General features: G+C 43.0%; 2 protein-coding genes across 5 annotated transcripts in view; both read right to left on the reverse strand.

Annotated features, from left to right (window-relative positions):
• Positions 1–20,795, reverse strand: part of LOC149146658 (sodium/proton antiporter 2-like) — a 307,652-nt gene that overhangs the window by 64,487 nt on the left and 222,370 nt on the right. The gene's annotated exons all lie outside the window — the stretch shown is intronic.
• Positions 17,901–18,897, reverse strand: LOC149146659 (uncharacterized). Its single transcript, XM_089452956.1, has 2 exons — positions 18,419–18,897; positions 17,901–18,311 (listed from the first exon to the last, which is right to left on the reverse strand). Exons 1-2 carry the CDS (start codon positions 18,882–18,884, stop codon positions 18,121–18,123), a joined length of 657 nt encoding a protein of 218 aa, XP_089309082.1. The 5' UTR covers positions 18,885–18,897; the 3' UTR covers positions 17,901–18,120.

The following is a 20,795-nucleotide window of genomic DNA, read 5'->3' on the forward strand; positions in this document are numbered from 1 at the left end:
ACATCTTCCTTGTGTTCTTCTCAGCAATGTGTGGTACTACATGATCTTTGACCCAGTATAGGATCATGCACTTAGCCTTAGCCTGGGCCTCCTCGTACTTCTTCAATGGATCAACATCGACCGGCTCAACAACTACCTTCAAGGCATAGTCCTTAATGCGATGTTTGTCTAGGATTACCAGGATCCTGGCCTTCCAAATGACAAAATTGGATGCTCCATCCAATCTGTCCTGATCCCTCAACCCATTCATTGCCATCTCTGCTAAAAAATAAGACTGGTTCTCTTCTCCCTCTCCTATTGTCAATCTAGCAAGACTTGGATCTAGATTTCTTTGGCGCAAGAAACCCTCTAAGGAACAAGCTCCTCTAGACTCCCTCTAAGTCCTGATTTCCTTCACGGAAATCCTCCCGCCAACTGTCGAATCACTTCCTCTCCAATCCTCCTTTGCTGCTGCAACCTAGATCTAGATTTCTTTGGCTAGAAATTTGTCAAGGCAGTGACTCCCTCTACCTCAGCTCTGTCTCCACACACATTGTTCTACACCAACAGAAACAACATCCCACCAGCTCCTCAAATCCAATTTGCTTTGCTCCTCCAGCCTCGACCACTGGCTAATTCAAACCTTTCAGGCTCTGCGCTGGCCCAAAGAGCTGACACAGTCACTACGTGGACTCCTCTCTGCCTTTGCGTCACCCTCTGCAGGCTCGAAATGCTGATGCAGGCACTGCGTGAGCCTCTGCGTCACTCCTCTGGCTCTGTGTCACTCCTGCAGCTGATCCTCTGCCTCTTGAAACAACGTTGTCACTCTAGAGTCTAGACAACTACTTCTCTGCAGCAAATTCTCTGGATTTCTCGATTGGTGTCTTCAGTCTCCTATGATCTGCAATTGCTCTGATACCATGTAAAAATTTCTGAATCTACACATCATACATCCTACTATAATCACTGGTTTATCATCTCCTACTTGTTCTTTACATTCAACAAGTTATTTAATTATTTAGACAGCGATGAAAAACACTATTGCAGCGTACACATACATACAGATCATGAACTGAAATAAACTGAGACAATCACACAAGAGACACCATTATTTTTGGACAATCGTCTCCGGAAAAACCCAATTCGGGAAAACCAATGCAGCATATAGAGGGTTTGTATTATTAAGAAGATTTCTGAATACAACTAGGGTGCCAAATCTGGCTCACCCAACAGAGAATAAACCTGGCAGAAGTACCTCTATTCGGAGACAAATATTTTGGCAATTCAGCAATTGGATGATCAAACCCCACAAATGACAATTGTTGTTCCCAGTGCTGGGCAGCGATGGTTGCTCCAAGCTCTGCGTTGGAACTGCATGACCTCCTCTAGGCGCTGCGTCACCCTCCCAGTGAGCCTTCTTTGCCCAGAAATCGATATATTGAACTACTACTCTTTCTGCGCCAAAAAAAACCCCAGCACTGCCTCTAAGGAATTGCATCAACCCCTCTGGCTTCTGTGTTAGCCCCTCTAGCTTGTGCGTCACCCTCTTTGGCGCTGCGTTATCTCTCCTATTGTTGCTCTGCCTCTCTGTTATGTATCCTCGGCCTTGGACTGAAGTCCCTCTACCGAACTGCCCCTCTCGTTGCAACTCAGATCACTTAGCTCGACTTTCTCAGCAAACCACGCCCCAGAAAAATCTAACTCTTTGATCTCTTGGTGTATCTCCAACTGACCCTCAAGTCTCCTCTTATACTTTTCTTGTTGATGAATCAACAACCAAGATTAAGTCCCTAATCAACGGCTAAGATTAAAACAATATTGATCCTCGTCATTTAGAACATTCTCACCCATACTCTTATTAATAGACATTAATATTTTTATTTTCTTGAGTTTAGACTTAGGAAGTCATTAAAAATATTAATTATTTTAATAACTCCTCATCCGAGTGGAATTTCTCCAAACAATTTCTGGGTTCTAGAGATCTCATTTATTCTAGCCCCTCCACAAAATTTCGGAGCTAGAGCACATCCGATGCTACCCAAAATCAACACAATGGATACCCCATGCTCATTCCAAGAACTTGTCATTTGACCCAAAGCATGTGTTATTTTTGCTTTTTCATGATCAAGTCCCACGGTTCTAGCCCTGTCATACCCAGGGCTCTTGTATCCTTTGGGGGCATCATTAATGGCGGAAACCATTTCATGCCAATAAGGTGAGCGAAGAACATTGAATGGTATTCCACATGCATAGAGAAACTGGAAATTTTTGAATCCACATCATTCCTACACCCTTCGTCAAGGAAATCTGATATGGTTCTACGCCTTAAAGGGATGTTTGTTCCTATGCCTCCATATCCACTGCCATGGGAGGATGTTGATGGAGTTCTTTGTCTATGTGATTGTGGGCTATCATGTTCAAAGTCACCCTTTGATCTTTTAGATTTATATTGGGCTTCCTCCTCTTCCCTTATGTATTTGGCTCTTTGTTGTGTTGTCACACTTACACAAGTTTTGATTCCTATTTGTTTACCTCCATCCCATGGCATTGTCCCACAAAGGTGCTTTTTGACACAGGTGTATGAACCTGTGTAATTGCTTTTGCAATGGAGGCATGTAAATTTAGTGGTTCCACCCCCTTTCCCTGCTTCAGGCCTAGTAACATATTTCCACAATGGGGTTTGGTTTTCTTTTGTTTTTGTGCCCTCATCTCCACTTTCCTCTTCCTCCTCACCAAGGAACTCCTCTCTAGGGTTTTCCAATCCACCACTACCCACTTCTTCATCATCTTCATCATGATCAACCCTCCTTCTACTCTCCAACACCATAATAACAAAAAAAACAACCAACATCAAGAGAATTCCAAGCCATATAGCCATGATGTTTGAAGTTTTGATTCTTTGAACTTTGGTGGAGTTATAGTTTCTTGCCTGCAATAAAATGGAGGAATGGGAATGGGAAAGAGAGAAGAGAACATTTTCATTTAACAATGAACATATAAAAAATACAAATGCTAGATTAGAGTCAAGATCCTACCTCTTTGGCCTTCAATCCCAAGCTCCAATCTCCCTTGCAAGCTCCTCAAGCTCCCAAGCAATCCTCTCAATCTTCCTCCTCAACTCAAGCTCCAATTCCAAAAGCCCTCTCTTGCTCTCTCAATGTGCAAATGGTGAATTATGGGAGGGGAGGAGGGCCTTTTATTTCTTTTGGCCCTTCCCCTCCCTCCCTTTCTCTCCCTTTCTCGTCACGTGACCGCCCAATTCTGCGATGACTAAACTACTCTTGTACGCTCACACACTTAGATTTCAGACACATAGGAATGAAAAGTAATCATAATAGATTTTATTAATTGTATAAACTGAATGATGATTACATGGCTATGGCGGTTCTCCTCATATAGGAGTTGACTGGCCATGCCAAAATAGAAAGACATGTCTTTTGGAAATGATGTCCCTTCAATATTACTAAATCTACTTAATAATTTATTAATTAATCATTTATGTTTTATTTATTTTATTATTTGAGTAATATATATAGGTATTTTAGTTTATGAATTTTTAATTCATAACATTGTCTCTCCCTTAAAAATTCTTTGTCCTCAAAGCATAAGAGCATGGTGGTGCACAGTTGTGTGTAGTGGTGTGCGGGGGCATCGTGGAGTAGGAGGAGCGACTCGCATTGTAGTGAGTTTCCTCGTGGAGTGATGAGTACATCGACACATGACAGATATCTGTTGATTTCTGGTAGCACCAGATGTGCTCTAAGCCTCAAAATTTGCAGGGAGGCTTGGACACGTGTACACAATACCCATAAATTGTTTTGGTAAATTCCACCCAGAAACATTTTTATTAAAATAATTAATTATTTTTAATGGGTGCCTAAGTCTAAACTTAGGAAATTAAAATAATTAAAGAGTATTAATCAAACTGTGGATGAAACTTCTAGAAGAAGACGAGGATCAAGCCAAAATGATCTGAGCCATTTATTAGAATATAATCTGGGCCGTTGGTTCTCAACAAGAAGATTATAAGAGGAGGCTTGATGGCCATTTGGAAAACACATCAAAGAGAGATCAAGAGATCGAATTTCTCAGAGAGGGTAGCGTCACAGTTGCTAGAGAATCAATTGAGGAGATTTCTTGCAGTGGGGTGCAGGGAGAGTTCCAGTTGGAGAATTTCCTGATCTGGGAATACTTTGCAAAGGAGGTAGAGAGAGATCCGAAAGAGACAACGCAGAGGCTACACTGGGCAATGTAGGCTGACGCAGAAGCAGCGCAAAACTTGAGAGGAGATCTGTATTTTGTTGGAGAAATCGAGTGCTAAAGCCAGGAGCCGAGGTGTGAGACCGGGAGGGCAGAAGTCGAAGTCTCACAGGCAAATCGATCAGCAGAAGGAGTGACGCAGTCCCAGAAGCTGTGACGCAGGGCCTACACAGTGATTGCGCAGAGGTAGCAAGGGACTAGCCATTATGTGGTTGGATTAGTTAGGATCACCAATTATAGCAGGAGGTATATCACACTCGTCTCTCTGTCAGTCATATTCTCTGTATGGGATAGCTAGCAAGGCATCCAAAGATTGTATTCAGAAAACTATTGCTTAATAATACAAACCCTCAGCTGTTGCACTGGTTTCCCGCATTGCGTTTTTTCGGGGATATTTCTCAAAAAATAACGGTGTAATGCGTTGTGTATTTATTTCTTGCTCAGTTTCTTATTTCCGCATATAATTTTAATTGGTGAAGGTTGCAGTGTATTAGTTTCGGTATTTGTTGTAGGAAGCAATAAATAATTTGTTCACTAATTAACAAATATAAGGAACTTAATCAGTTGTTGTAGTAGTGATTTGGGGTTTCCCAAATTTTCACAATACGTAATTCAAGGTGATATGCTAGCAATTGGGTGCAGATGTATGCCAAGGGGCACGAAGATACATGGTTGTGTGCAATAGTGTACGACGTTGCACAACCAATTTGCGGATTGTTGCTAACAAGGAGATTACTCGATAAGGATGTCAGGCATGTGAAAATTTGGCTAACCCCGAATCCTACTATAGCAACTGATAATATTTCTTCTATTTGTTAAATTAACTGAACAAATTATTTGCAGTTTTCTACGGCAAATATCAAAACATATACACTACAACCTTCACAAAATAAATATTGTGGAAAAAATAAAATGTTGGAAGAATAGATGCACACGCACAATAATTCACTTGGGAAAGCCAGTGTAGCAATTGAGGGTTTTATTATTATGCAGTAGTAAATCTGAGTACAAATCAATGGAAGCTCAAATCTAGCTTTCCATACAAAGAAATAACTGACAGGAGATCTAGTGAGAAAAATCTCACTTCCAACGGTGATCTAACACTAACCTTGGCTCAAGATGAGCTGCCCCTTGCTTCCTTTGCATTGCCTCTTCGTCATCCTACGCAGATATGCGTCCCACAACTCAGACCAACGTCTCTCTCGCTAACTGATCAGCTATTATCTAGAAAATCAATCCTCCTGGCCTCTAGGCTCCCACTCCGGCTTTTGGGACTGAATTTCGACTTCTCCTCAACAAAATACGGATTTCCCTCTGAAGCTCTACACTGCCTCTCTGTGGCACTCACTGCCTCTCTACTATGCACTCACCGGACTGGAGAAACTTCCTTTCAGCCTTACCATCCCTACCCCTCTCTCACTGCTTTGACTTTACTGAATCACCTTCAACAACTCACAGTTGCTACTCTGAAGATTGATTTCCCAACAAAATCGAATTCCTTGGTGTCTCAAGTGTGTTCTCCAACCCCCATCGAATTTCTTCTTATAATCTCTTGTTGAGACATCAACGACCAAGATTAAAACATAATCAATGGCTAAGATTAACTAGAACTCAATCCATGTCTTCTTCTAGAAGATTTCACCATGACTTAATTAATACCCTTTAATTAATTAGTTTTCCTAAGTTTAGACTTAGGCACCATTAAAAAAATATTAATTATTTTAATTAAGTCATCTCTAGGTGGAATTTCCAAAAATGATTTCTGGGTTTTGGAGAATACATGTATTCTAGCCTCTCCACCAAATTTCGTGGCTAGAACACAACCGATGCTACAAAAACTAACACTCCCTCTTAGCGAGGAATGTGTTCTAGTGTTGCAACCCACTGAACCAACACCCTGTCTCTGCACAACCTCTTGTTACGTTGTTGATGTCTGGCTGATGTTGCCCACCAACTATTGCACAAGTTTGATAAACATTGCATTTGTGCTGTTGTTGGCCCTGCTGAACTGCTGCCAACACTGCATCTGCACTGCAACTCCCTCTCCATCTGTTGTTGTTGCAACTACAACAACTACAATGGAAAAGCATCCAAAATACTGAACCAACTGTGGTCAGTATGATGCATCTGTCACCTGACTCCTGACTGTTGCTAGACTTTTCGCTATCACTGAAGCCTCTGCGTTGTTGTTGACTCTGCTTTGTGCCATCTGCACTATTGCCAACTCTGCACTGTGTCGCTTAGTATCTGACCGCTACTAGCTACTGCATCTGTCACTCTGGCACCTAACTGCGCCAACTACCATTGATCCATCCTGCTACTGCATGTTTTGGGCTCCCATAGCAAGGTATTGATTCATGAGGTGCACCTCCTCAAGAATCTCACCCGTCCTGTAGCTCTCTGGGGCTACAAAACCAAATCACCCCACCTCACTCCTCAAGGTATCTCGGTCATCATGGTAAACTCTTCCTCCAGTCCGAAGGACAGCCTGTCAATCTCCGCGGATGTACCCTGTTGATCCTGCTTCTCCTCCTTGTCCTTCTTTCGGAGAGGACATTGAGTGTTGTAGTGGCCAAGCTCACCATATCTGAAGCATTTCACTTTGGAAATGTCCTTCTTCCTCCTGCACTGCTCCTGCTGCCCCTTTGATATGAGGGCCACATTCTCTTCCTCCTTGGGCTTCGTTCCATTGCTGTTGCTGCTATCAAGTTTGCACTTGACTAAGTCTCGCCTCATTTCTTCCTGCTGAAGAGCGGCCCACATTCCTTCCCAATTCGGCAATCTCTCTCTGCCCAGGATACTCTGGACAAACACTTGCCATTCTTCTGAGACTAAATTCAGGGCCAGCCTCACCATCTCGGTGGGCTAAGGCGTTGATCCTACAGCTACCAACGAGTCTCGGACCTCCTGAAGCTTTGATAGGAACAAATCAATGCATTCCCCCTTCTGCATCCTCGTGGATCTCATTTTCTCCTCCAAGTACATCTTCCGTTGCTTGAAAGATCCCTGATACAATGTAGACAAGGCATCCCACATCTCCTTGGCGGTCCCTTTGCCAGCTATGTGACATACAACATGATCCCTCACTCCATCGAGGATCAACCGCTTGGCTTCGCCATTTCAGCCTTCTACTTCTTGAGTGGATTCGCATCTGCAGTTTCAGCTACAACACTATCGACATAAGCTTTGAGATCGTACTCATCTAGAAGACAGGAAATTCTTACCTTCCAGATCATGTAGTTGGAGGCTCCATCTAATCGATCCTGATCTCTCAGCCCTGCTGATGCCATTTCTGGAAAAATGTCGAATTCCTCCTCTTCTCCTCTGCATCGTTGTTGACTAGCTCTATGCACTCACTATTGGAGTGGGAAAATCTGTTCACGACTACTACTGCTCTGCTAGGAAAATTCGAGCTTTTGGGCTAGAAGTCCCCTGAGGAAAGAATTTCCTCAGTGTGTGCTCTTCTTTCCTCCTGACGTTATTGTGCACTAGCAAATTGCTACAAAATAACTGTGTCCCAATTGAAGATTTGCTCTGCAAAGAAAAATATTGTGTCTCTCTCTGCCTCTGATCTAGAAAAATCTATTCTTTGTTGACTCTCTCAGAGAAAAGAATTTTCCTCAGAAACTGATCCTCCTGGCCCAAGGACTGTGCTATCTGTTGAGGGTTTCGAACTACTGCCTACGCAGAAATTCGAACCTCCTTCTCCTCTTCTGCTACTGAGCTCTCTGGCTTCTATCTGTGCTCTGATACCATGTGAAAATTCAACTAACCCCGAATCCTACTGCAGCAACTGATAATATTTCTTCTATTTGTTAAATTAACTGAACAAATTATTTGCAGTTTTTTACGGCAAATATCGAAACATATACACTGCAGCCTTCACAAAATAAACACTGTGGAAGAAATAAAATGTTGGAAGAATAGATGCGCACACACAATAATACACTGTTATTTTTGGACTAATGTCCCCGGAAAAACCCAACTTGGGAAAACCGGTGCAGTAGCTGAGGGTTTTATTATTATGCAGTAGTAAATCTAAGTACAAATCTATGGAAGCTCAAATCTAGTTTTCCATACAGAGAAATAACTAACAAGAGATCTAGAGAGAAAAATCTCACTCCCACCTGTGATCCGACACTGACCTTGGCTTAAGATGAGTTGCCCCTTGCTGCCTTTGAGTTGCCTCTGCGTCAGCCTACGCAAATTTGTGTCCCACAACTCGAACCAACGTCTCTCCCACTAATTGATCAACTTCTATCTGGAAAATCGATCTTCCTGGCCTCCAGGCTCCCACTCCGGCTTTTGGCACTGAATTTTGACTTCTCCTCAGCAAAATATAGATTTCCCTCTGAAGCTTTGCGCTTCCTCTCTGTGGCACTCACTGTCTCTCTACTATGCACTCACCGGACTAGAGAAACTTCCTTCTGGCCTTACTATCCCTACCCCTCTCTCACTGCTTTGAATTTACTGAATCACTTTTGGCAACTCACAGCTGCTACTCTGAAGATCGATTTCCAAGCAAAATTGAATTCCTTGGTGTCTCAAGTGTGTTCTCCAACTGCCATCAAATTTCTTCTTATAATCTCTCGTTGAGACATCAATGACCAAGATTAAAACATAATTGATGGCTAAGATTAACTAGAACTCGATCCATGTCTTCTTCTAGAAGATTTCACCATGACTTAATTAATACCCTTTAATTAATCAGTTTTCCTAAGTTTACACTTAGGCACCATTAAAAAATATTAATTAATTTAATTAAGTCGTCTCTAGGTGGAATTTCCAGAAACGATTTCTGGGTTTTGGAGAACACATGTATTCGAGTCTCTCCGCCAAATTCCATGGCTAGAACACAACCGATGACACAAAACTAACAAGGCATACCATTGGGGTGGGCATAGCTAGGTTTGAGAGCAGGTCGGTCACAAGGTTGGTCGTGAGCTTCCATACGGGTTCTTGGACATACCCATTGGAGCGCATACATCTATCACTCTCCTGCATCATGCATAGACACAAAGGATTTGGATATTATCTCTTGATTCTTTCATCACGAGCAAGAGGACACGAGAGGTTTGTCTGAGACAGTTAAACAAAGCACAATACATGAGGCAGACTTCCCAACTGAGGCTTATGGTCGGGGTTAAAGTTGACTGCAGGGATAGCATACGTTCTGCCCTTGAGTTTGCACTTAGGAAGGTGTATGATACGCTTCTGGTCAAACATTGTGGAGCATTATGTGAGCAGGCGTTACAACGGATAAGGCTCCAAGCAGTTTCATGGATCGACAATAGGAGATAAGATAGCAGATCTCAATATGGGGTATGGCAGGTGCAGGGTAGTTTAGCATGCACCAAGTTGATTCATGATATATGGCACCTATATATTGATTGCATGCAAGGATCAGAGACGAGGCACGGATGGATTCCAACAGTTGTCAGAACTATGCCGTAGCAAATCTGACTATGGGATCCAGGGATTCAGGTTGTTGATAGATCACTCTATTTCATGATGAGCGAAACCATGACAAAGAGTGATCTAGTTCATTCTTGGGTCAACACATGGGAAGTCATTAAGGCCTTCACCATGGGGCAAGGCAGGTTACCCTTGTTGTCGCTAAGGATCGAGACTGACCATGGAGTGGTAGGCTCTGGCATTGTTGAGTTTCCCTTGTAGGTTCAACAAGGCTTCAATCATTACCAGTATAGTGGTCAAGAGTTATAGGAGAGGAGGGTCTAGTACGAGCATGATGGGCAGTCAGTTATGACCAGAGTGGCGCAACATTAGCATGGTGGTATCGTCTTGAGATTAGCATGGGACCTCGACATTACTTGTTGGAATTTCTAAGTTTAACCCGTTAGAAATTCTTCCTGTACTATCTGGTTTATTTCTTCCTACTTGTTTAATTACTTAACAAGTTATTTACCATGTAAACACTGAAAATAAACACAAGTACAGTATCAACATCTATAGATCATCAACTGAAAGAAAACAAGCACACAAGTGACACCGTTATTTTTGGACCAACATCCTTGGAAAACCCCAATGCGGGAAAACCTGTACAGCTATTCAGAGGATTATATTATTATGTAGTTTATCAGAGTACAACTAGTTGCCTAAACTGGCTCACCCGACAGAGAAAAATATACTGCAACAATACCTCTATATCCAGAAACAGGTATTCAGAAAACATGTCCCACGAAACCCTCTCCGGCACAACTAAAGCTCAGCATTGGCCCTTCTGGCCTCTGCGTCAGCCTCCTAATTACCTGCGTCAACCCCAAGACTCTCTGTGTCAACCCTTTGAGGCAATGCACAGCCTCTACGAGCCTCTGCGTCACTCCCTCTGCCCTCTGCTCGGATGATGCAGTCTCTCTGGGCTCTGCGTTGCCTCTACTGGGCTCTGCGTAGCCTGGACTAACTGCTGCTCTAGCTCTCTCCGCTTTTGTGCTGGTCTTCCAGTATTGTCCCTGCCTCTCTGCCTCATACTCACTGCCCCTCACTGCTGATCACTGATTCAACTTCTCTTAGAAACCCCGCTCTAGCAAAATGAATGACTGATCACTCTGGTGTATTCTCCAACTGACCCTCAAGCCTCCTCTTATACTTTTCTCGCTGGTCCATCAATGGTCGAGTTTAAATCTCTAATCAACGGCTAAGATTAGATTTGGCTTCATCGATGACTTTTGGAACCTTCTAACCCAGTTTTATATTAATACCCATTAATATTTTATTTTTCCTAATTTTAGACTTAGGAACTCCATTAAAAATATTAATTATTTTAATATCTCCCAAACTGGTTAGAATCTGCCCAAACCATTTCTAGGTCTTGGAGATCTCATGTGCTTTAGCCTCTCCACCAATTTTCATGGATAGAGCACATCCGATGCTACCTCAAATCAACACTCCCTCTTAGCGAGGACTATGCTCTAGTAATACTCCACACTGAGTATCACCCTGATTATCCAGCATCGGTCCCTATGTTGATGCTAGGCCTTCCCGCCCAACATCCTCTGCACTGCTACATCCTGTATTGCTGCCCATGGCCCTACCATTGCCAATGCTGCATCTGTACGACAACTCCCTCTGCATCCGTATTGCTGCTAGTCCATCCTCTCAGCACTACATCCCCTCTCATCATGTTGCATCGTGCTACTGCATACTACTACTGCACTGCAACTTAGTTACTGAGAAGTGAGTAACTGATCCACCCAACTTCTGACATCCTTGTCAGGCTAGAAACACTCCCGATGCTGAAGCTCTCTCTGTTGCTAACAAGTGCTCTCTCTACTGACCTCTGTGTTGCTACAACAACTCCCGGCATCTCGCACTGTTGCACACCTCTCTATGCCATCATGCACTGGTGCAACACTCCTATGCCTCTCGCACTGTTGCACACCTCTCTATGCCATCATGCACTAGTGCAACACTCCTATGCCTCTCGCACTGTTGCAGCCTGCTAGCCTCGAGTTGTCCCGAGACTCCTGCACTATAGCACTCTCTGTCGCTCCATCCGCATCCATCTCTACTGACATCTACCAATCCTGCTACTCCTCTTCGGGGCTCCCGTAGCAACATATAATCCAAGAGGTTGGGTACCTGAAGAATCCTACCCCTCATCATCTGTAGTCCTCCTAACTACAGCTTGATGCCTCCCCACTTCTTCTCAAGTGGCACATGAGCACTCATGGCACAATCATCCTCCTCCTCGACTTCTTTCTCCGCCTTTGCAAGCGCTACCTTCGACTCCAAAGCCTCTCCCTTGCTCTTCTTCCTAGGACACTGGTTCCCAAAATGACCTAGTTCCCCACAATGGAAGCACTTGACCTTGAAGAGGTCCTTCTTCGTCCTCTTCTCCTGATTTCCCGCAGATGCTAGAGTCGCATCCTCTTCTTCCTCCTTGATTTTGACCCCTTTGCCGCTACTCCCCACCTTGGTCAGCCATCTGATCTCTTCTTGACAAAGAGCGCCCACAGTTCTTCCCAATCTGGAAGACTCGTCCTACCCAGTATGCTTTGGACAAATACCTCCCAATCCTCAAAAACTGCGTTCAGTGCGGTCCTCACCATCAATTCCTCATCCGGCGTGGCCCCTATGGAAGTTAGCTGGTCACGGATCTCCTTCAAGTGATCGAGGAAGACATCTATCTGCTCTCCCTTCTGCATCTAGTATGCCCTTAGCTGATTCTCCAGGAGCATCTTCCTCTGCACGGAAGTATGCTAGTACAATGTCTTCAAGGCATCCCACATCTCCTTTGCCATTTCCTTCTCGGAAATATGTGGTACCACATGATCCTTGACCCCATCAAGGATGATGCACTTAGCCTTCGCCATTGCCTCCTCGTACCTTTCATTAGCTACCGGGTCAACTGGGATAGTTATCACTCTTGTGACGAAGCCCTTGAGGTGATGTCTGTCTAGAATGGACAAGATCCTAGCCTTCCAGACCACAAATTTGGACGCTCCGGCCAACCTATCTTGATCTCTTAGCGCATTCACAGCCATCTCACTGCTCTTCTTTCGACTCCTCTGAGTCTCTCTACTTCCCTCCTGGAAGTCCTCTGTTCAACTCTTGCTGAGTCTCTCAACTTCCCATCTGGAAGTTCTCGATTCGACTCCCTCTAAGTCTCAATTTCCCTTCTGGAAGTCCACCTGTCAACGTCAAGTTACCCCACTCCGATCGTCTGTGCAACTGCACCACTGATCCGGATTCCTTGGTGTTAATTTTAGGTATGTTCTATGCTTAGAGCAATTTATTTCAATTTTCATAATTTGCTCAATATCTTTTCCAGATTAGCAATCATATCATCATAATAGTAAATTGCAGATAGAACATAAACATAAATCGCATAAGACAAGCTAAGACAAGAGGACACAAGATGTGGCGCTAACCAGGGACAAACCCTAACGTGGGGAAACCCTTGATCAATTCTTCTTATATGTTCTTCAATAGTTCAGAGAAGAGAGAGAGATAATACATTTACAATAGAAGTAAACACTTTGACTTATCTAAATAAGAGCATAGATCATCTCTAAAAGATGTTACATGAGGTAGCTGAACTCAATTGAAGACATGTTGCTTGAACTGATTCTCCAAGGTGACTCTATCACCATGTTGCACCTATCGTTGTATTGTTCCTCATCATCATGTTGCACCTCACTGTGCTGCACCATTCTGCACTTCATCATAACTATGTTGCATCTCATCATGCTTCACTAAACATGATTGTACCCATCACTGTACTGCTAAGCTCTTCATTGCACTATGTTGCACTGTACTTGCAGCTCCCATTGTTGTACCAATGTTGCACCATGTACCATTGACCACCATGCTGCTCTATAACTTTTGTCATGCTGCCACACTGCCTTAGCTGCTGGCCATGGCCTATGGCCTAGCCCTGTAGCTAGATAGACTATGATCCCACAGTCCTAGGAAACACACAATGATGTCATCAATATATACATTGTTGATCTGTGTGTTATAGGAGCTTCTACTCATCAAAGGTATGGGTAGCAGTTCCTTTATCTAAACTGTTGATAAGAACCTTTTGTGACAACACATAGGATCTCCTCATCTGAAGAGACCTCTCCCTTCAACGTGGTTGGTCTTTAGGACAGCGGACAAGATGTGCACCTAAAACACAACAATGTCTCTTTCTTACAGCAGATAGGAGGTGTAGAAGACTGCGTTTGTTGTTGTTCCTTACTGTGACTGGTTAGGGCACCCATGTGCTACAACAACCCTCAAACAGTCACCTAAAACATCCCTCAAAGACTGCGGCCTTATCAAGGAAGGGTCTCCTCCATTCATGTCATTGTTCTGGGCACTTTTCAGCCCAAGAAGCCTCCACGCTATCCCTATTTTAGTTAGGCAAGGCCTACGGCCTACCACAGGGATTGTTGTCACCTATAGCCAACCAAAACAGAGTCACCCTTACCTTGAAGCTGCCCACAAACAGGCTGCAATTCTCCTTACCTAACTCGGCCTCTCTGTGGCATGGAACAACCCTCTACGCAATCACCAAGAAGCTCTAACAGCGCTGAAACACCCACACTGTCCCTAACTTTTTTGCTTGTTAGGGCAATGAGTTAGGGAGCCTCTTTACTGCCTCTTTTCCAATGTCTAAGGGTTGTCTCAAACAACGTATAGATTAGGGCATCTAGGGTATGATAAGACTGCGTTTAGGGTCAGCTGTTAGGCCTCCTTCACCGTGCTAGATCTCCCTTTGAACTGCGGCCAAACCTTCACAAGACCTACGGCTAGGGCATCCTTCTTTTACAATGAATAGGATCTCCTTCTAGACCTGCGTTTAGGGCTTCCTCCTCTTAGACTTCTCTTCCATTAAAACCCAAAACAAGTGGAGAGAAATCAAGAGTGAAGTGTGTGTACAAATGACTATCAAGTCACCTCCTTTTATACTAAAACGTTGAGCACACGTGGGGGTTATTTGGTTGTTGGCCGACCTTGACAAATTGTCCCATAACACAAATAAATTCATATCTCCATGAATACTTATCGAAATCGGATGATCTCTAGATCAATCCTACACCTCTCGATGAGAGGGATCCAAGAAAAATATTAGTTTCCATAAATAAGATGACCCACATCGAGTTTGACCCTAATTTCCAATTTTAACACTTGGCTAGAAATCTGCCTCGGCAGCAACTCCCTCCACCTTGGTCTTGCCCTGTTAGGTACTGCTCTGACCACAATACCCTACCAGCTTTGCTCCGCAAATTACCCACAGCCTCCTATGCCCCATCAACTGAAGGATTGAGCAACTTGGCTCCGTGCGATCCCAGCACCGGCAAATCAGCGCCCCCAGCCAACTGCGACAGCCCTCCTGGCCTTTGCGTGAACTTGATTTTTCCTCCCTTAGCCTCTGCGTTGTCTTTCTCTGGCCCAGAATGATGATGTAGTCCCTCTGCGTCACGCCTTCCTCTATCGCCTTCTGCAATGATCATCTCTGTCACTCGGGACAATGGAATTTGTTGCAAATGCTCTGCTCGGTTGTTGCCTTCAGTTCTCTTGTGATTTGCAACCACGCTTTGATACCACGTTGGAATTCTAAGTTTAACCTGTTAGAAATTCTTCCTATACTATCTGGTTTATTTCTTCCTACTTGTTTAATTACTTAACGAGTTATTTACCATGTAAATACTGAAAATAAACACAAGTACAGTATCAACATCTATAGATCATCAACTGAAAGAAAACAAGCACACAATTGACACTGTTATTTTTGGACCAATGTCCCCGGAAAAACCCAATGTGGGAAAACCGGTGCAGCTATTTAGAGGGTTATATTATTATGCAGTTTATCAGAGTACAACTAGGTGCCTAAACCGGCTCACTTGACAGAGAAAAATATATGGCAGCAATACCTCTATATCCGGAAATAGGTATTCAGAAAACATGTCCCAGGAAACCCTCTCTGGCACAACTAAAGCTCAGTGCTGGCCCTTCTGGACTCTATGTCAGCCTCCTGCTGACCTGTGTCAGCCTAAGGACTCTCTGCTTCAGCCCTCTGAAGCAGAGAGTCCTTAGGAACCTATGGGAGCCTCTACATCACTCCCTCTGCCCTCTGCGTGGATGACGCAGTCTCTCTTGGCTCTACGCTGCCTCTATTGGGCTCTGCGTAGCCTAGACTGACTGCTTCTCTGGTTCTCTCCACTCTAGTGCTGATCTCCCAGTATTGTCCCTACCCCTCTGCCTCGTACTCACTGCCCCTCGTTGTTGATCACTAATTCAACTTTGCTTAGAAACCTCGCTCTAGCAAAATGAATGAAAGATCACTCTGGCGTATTCTCCACTGACCCTCAAGCCTCCCCTTATACTTTTCACGTTGGTCCATCAATGGTCGAGATTAAATCTCTAATCAACGACTAAGATTAGATTTGGCTTAATCCATGACTTTTGGAACCTTCTAACCCAGTTTTATATTAATACCCATTAATATTTTATTTTTCCTAAGTTTAGACTTAGGAACTCCATTAAAAATATTAATTATTTTAATATCTCTCAAACCGGTTAAAATCTGCGCAAACCATTTCTGGGTCTTGGAGATCTCCTGTGCTTTGGCCTCTCCACCAATTTTCATGGCTAAAGCACATCCGATGCTACCTCAAATCAACATTATAGGGCTTGGCAGCAGTGTTGATAATATCGGTATCGGGAAAATATCGGCGAGGGTCCGGAAAATATCTTATCGGAAATATCGGCGAAAATATCGGCAAATTATCGGCAAATATCGGCAAGCATAAAAAATGCATAATATATTCATTTTTTTCAGATTTCTAAACATATAAAGCAATAACAACATGAACTAAACACATTGGCACATAAATATGAAGAAGGCATTGATATATATGATGTCAAATAGAAATGATACATAAAACTTCAAAGGCGATACCAAATCCTGCTGATCCCTGATAATTGTCCAATCAAGGACTCAAACAAAATAACATCACATATCCTGCTGATCCCTGATAGTGATAATTGTCCAATCAAGGACTCAAACAAAACAACATCACATATATAAAACTTTAAAAGTATTTCATCATCATGAGTTATAAACTTATATGTAGCAAAAGTTGCAAAACAAATAAAACTAGCAGCTATCTATCTGAGACCATTGGCCTCTCCCTAGCAGCTTTCTTTCTGTCTTGTTCAGCAATTGCTTCACGAGCTTTTTGTATAACCTCTGCACTAGAAACCATACAAGGCATCACATCTGCATCATATGCAGAGAGTTTAGCCAGATGGTATTTCAATCGTGTAATCCCTCCTGACATCTTGGTCCCACACAAGTTGCATGATATATATGCCTGATTTGCCCCACCAACAGCCTCCCCATACTCCCAAAATGGGTCCAAGGCTTTTGGCATATTTGACATTTGTAGTGAACTAATTCAAACCTAGGGCACAAAAAAAACAAAAAATTGGCATTAAATGAGTATAACTATACAGTGCCCAGCAAACACTCAAGAAACTATTTTAATTTTTAAAGCAACATCTTCATGTTCAGAATTTAAACAACAAAAGCAAGCATAAAAAATGCATAATATATTCATTTTTTTCAGATTTTTAAACATATAAAGCAATAACAACATGAAATAAACACATTGGCACATAAATATGAAGAAAACACTGATATATATGATGTCAAATAGAAATGATATATCAAAGGCGATACCAAATCGTGCTAATCCCTGATAATTGTCCATTCAAGGACTCAAATGTGGAGAACCAATACAAAATAACATCACATATAATAATAAAAGTATCTCATCATCATGAGTTACATGTAGCATAACAAATAAAACTAGCAGCTATCTATCTACTGCCCTCTCCCCCTTTTACGGGAAAACATGATGGGCTGTTTGCCAGGCCTGCCCCTAGTAGTAGAAGGCCCTGACACTGCCTCTGCACCTAATGTCAAATAATGAGTGATAGGCATGGAGCTATGCTCTCCTATATCTATAGCAGATGGTGTTGATGCTGATGCTCCCGCAGTGTCCTCCTCCTCCTGCTCTTCCTGCTCCTCCTCTAAGTGCTGCTGCTCCTCTGACTCCGAGTCCTCCTCTTGCTGCCCCTGCTCTAATGGATCATCTGCCACTGGCTCTAACCATGACGGTGACTCCTCCAATATGGGCTCCTGAGACTCCACCCTCCACGGAGACAATACATCAATATTGTCTAAGGAAATGGCATCTGGATCCACTGGTGATTCTATTTGCCTCACTCGAAGTCGGATGTTGTAATGCACATACACCAAATCATTGAGGCGTGCGAACTCCAACCTGTAAGAGTGTCAAAAAAAGTAATGAGTCTTGACTCTTGACTCTTGACACTTGAAGGTCATAAATTAAAAATTAAAAATTACAATAAGTGTAATTGCTCAACTGAAGGCTTGAGTTCAAAGTTATACCTGTTGCGCTTTTTGGCGTGTATTTTCTCAAATACACTCCAATTGCGCTCACACCCTGAAGAGCTACATGTTTGACTCAAGATTCGTATAGCCAAATTTTGCAAATTTGGTACCCTTGCACCATAGCTTCGCCACCAAAGATCTACAACAAAATAATGAAATAAAAAATTCAAAAACTTAAAAGTTAAAAGTTAAAACATAATTAAATTCAAATTTCTAATTTCTAATGAGTGATGACTTGTCACTTACGTGGCATGAAGAGGGCCCTTTCCTTAATGGCATCATCAAAGCCAAATAGGCCAACACAATCCTGATAACTATGTATCTCGCGGTTGATTTTGCTACGAAGCTCAGAATCAGGTACCATCCTCTGAATACAGGAATGGAGCCCTTCCATCACCTCGCCATCAAAACGAAATTTGCATTTGTATGCAAATGCAGGGTTGAGGAAGAGTGCTGCTGCATGAATGGGTCGATGAAGCATCCCTGTCCACCGACTATCGATCACATCCCATAACATCATCTGCCTATTAAGGCCAGCAGAACCCTTGTCTGCATAATAGGAACGAATGGCCTCCTTGGCCCTATCCATGCCCTCATACAAATAAGGCATTGCAGGCTTCTCTCCATCCACCAATCTAAGAACCTTTACTATAGGTTCGCTAACTGCACATGCTTCTTGTACTCCACGCCAAAATGTCTCAGAGTACACCATTTTTTCAATGGCTCTCCCATCAGGTCTCCCGCTGTATCTACAAGCACGCCAATCATCAGACACAAACATTTGCTTCAACTCGAACTGACATTGAAGCAAAGACTGAAGAGTAATAAAGGTTGTGGCAAAACGTGTGATGGCAGGACGCCGCAACTCCTTGTTTCTAGTGAACCTCCTCATAAGGCTAAGAACAAAAGCATGGTTATAAATAAACTTGGGGATGCTCCTAGCCATATCAAATGCCTCCTTGATGAAGGAGAGTTTCTCCATATCCTCAAGCAACAAATCAAGACAATGCGCTGCACATGGAGTCCAGAACAATGTGGGATGCCTCTCCATAAGCATTCTGCCGGCAGACACATAATTAGCTGCATTGTCTGTTACGACTTGCACCACATTCTGCACACCAATCTCCTGAATGAACCCATCTAACAACTCACATATCGTTGCTGCATCTTTGATATGTTCTGATGCATCCAACGATTTAATAAACATGGTACCTTTAGGACAATGTACCAAGAAATTTAGAAGGGTCCTACCCTTCCTATCTGTCCAACCATCAGACATCACTGTGCATCCAGTGACTTCCCATGTCTGTTTCAACTCCGCCAATCTAGAGTTGATGTCCTGTTTTTCTGCTTGAAGAATTGGCCCCCGCAACTCCTCATATGTGGCACTTTTGTACCCTGGGCCCACAACAGCAATAGCATCACACATTGGTTGCCAAAATGGATTGGTTTTTGTGATGCTGAGAGGTAAGTCGCTCCAAAAAATACACCTCCCCATGACTCTATCTGCTTCTTCCTTCTCCTTTTTTTTATAAAGCGATTTTATGCCAGGTTGTGCTCCAGCTCCTGTTCGTGGAACAAAAAATGATGACCTCGCATTCACACTAGCAGTAGCGCTAGCATGTGATGGTGTGCCAGTTGTGGAGCCCCTCCCACTAGGGCCAGTAGGGCCACTACCCTGAACATCAAAATCAGGAGAAGATATCCCAAAAGATCTACCTGCACGTTCAGCTTTGTTTCTTTCCGCCTCTTCCTTCTTTCTGTCCTTTTCTTCAATTGCCTCAAGAGCTTTTCGTATAAGCTCCGGACTAGAAACTTGACAAATGCCAACATCATGTCCAGTGAGTCTAGCAAGATGGTATTTCAGTCGTGTAACCCCACCTGTCATCTTGTCCCCACACAATTTGCATGAAAGATATGCACGATTTGTCCCACCATCAGGGATCCCATACTCCCAAAATGGGTCCAAGTTTTTTGGCATATTTGTATTTTGTAGTGGGCTAACTCAAAAGGAAACCTACAGCACCAAAAAAAATTTGGAATTAGTAACTTAATAACTTAATAAGTAATACGAATTTACGAAATTCCATGGGTGCAGGTCTCAATATCAAATCCTCATTCTTCAAAGACAAATGGACTAAACTTTAACAAAGTTCTACAAGAAAAATCCAAAGGTCTTGAAAGAAAATTAAAGTTTTAATAGCCTAGCTTTTAAAAATTAAAAGTGTAAGAGCAATAACAATCACAAGCAAGGATAAACATCATGCACCCTGTACCTGTAAACCCTCCTATACAGATCTATACAGCCATGCAACGCTGCAATTTTACAGGTTCAGCCATATCTTTATACAGGTTTACAGGTATGCTAACTTTGGCAGCAGAGTAATATGCTCATTGCTACCTATACAGCATCTATTACTTTGAAAGTTTGATCATGATGTTGGTTACTTGTTGACCCTCAAAAGCAAAGGGATTAACTAAGGAGATAACACAGGCCTTAGAGTCACTTTCAGTGCATCTGCACAGGCCTTCATCTTTTCCAACAAAAGTTATTCACAATTATAAACTTCCCCCTCCAGCAGCCCCGTGATGTCTTGTATCCCAAATACAGCTAAGGGAAATG

Source organism: Pinus tabuliformis, chromosome X (genome assembly GCF_031772625.1).
Source record: "Pinus tabuliformis cultivar Carrire ecotype Pingquan chromosome X, CPIR1, whole genome shotgun sequence".
NCBI lineage: Eukaryota > Viridiplantae > Streptophyta > Pinopsida > Pinales > Pinaceae > Pinus > Pinus tabuliformis.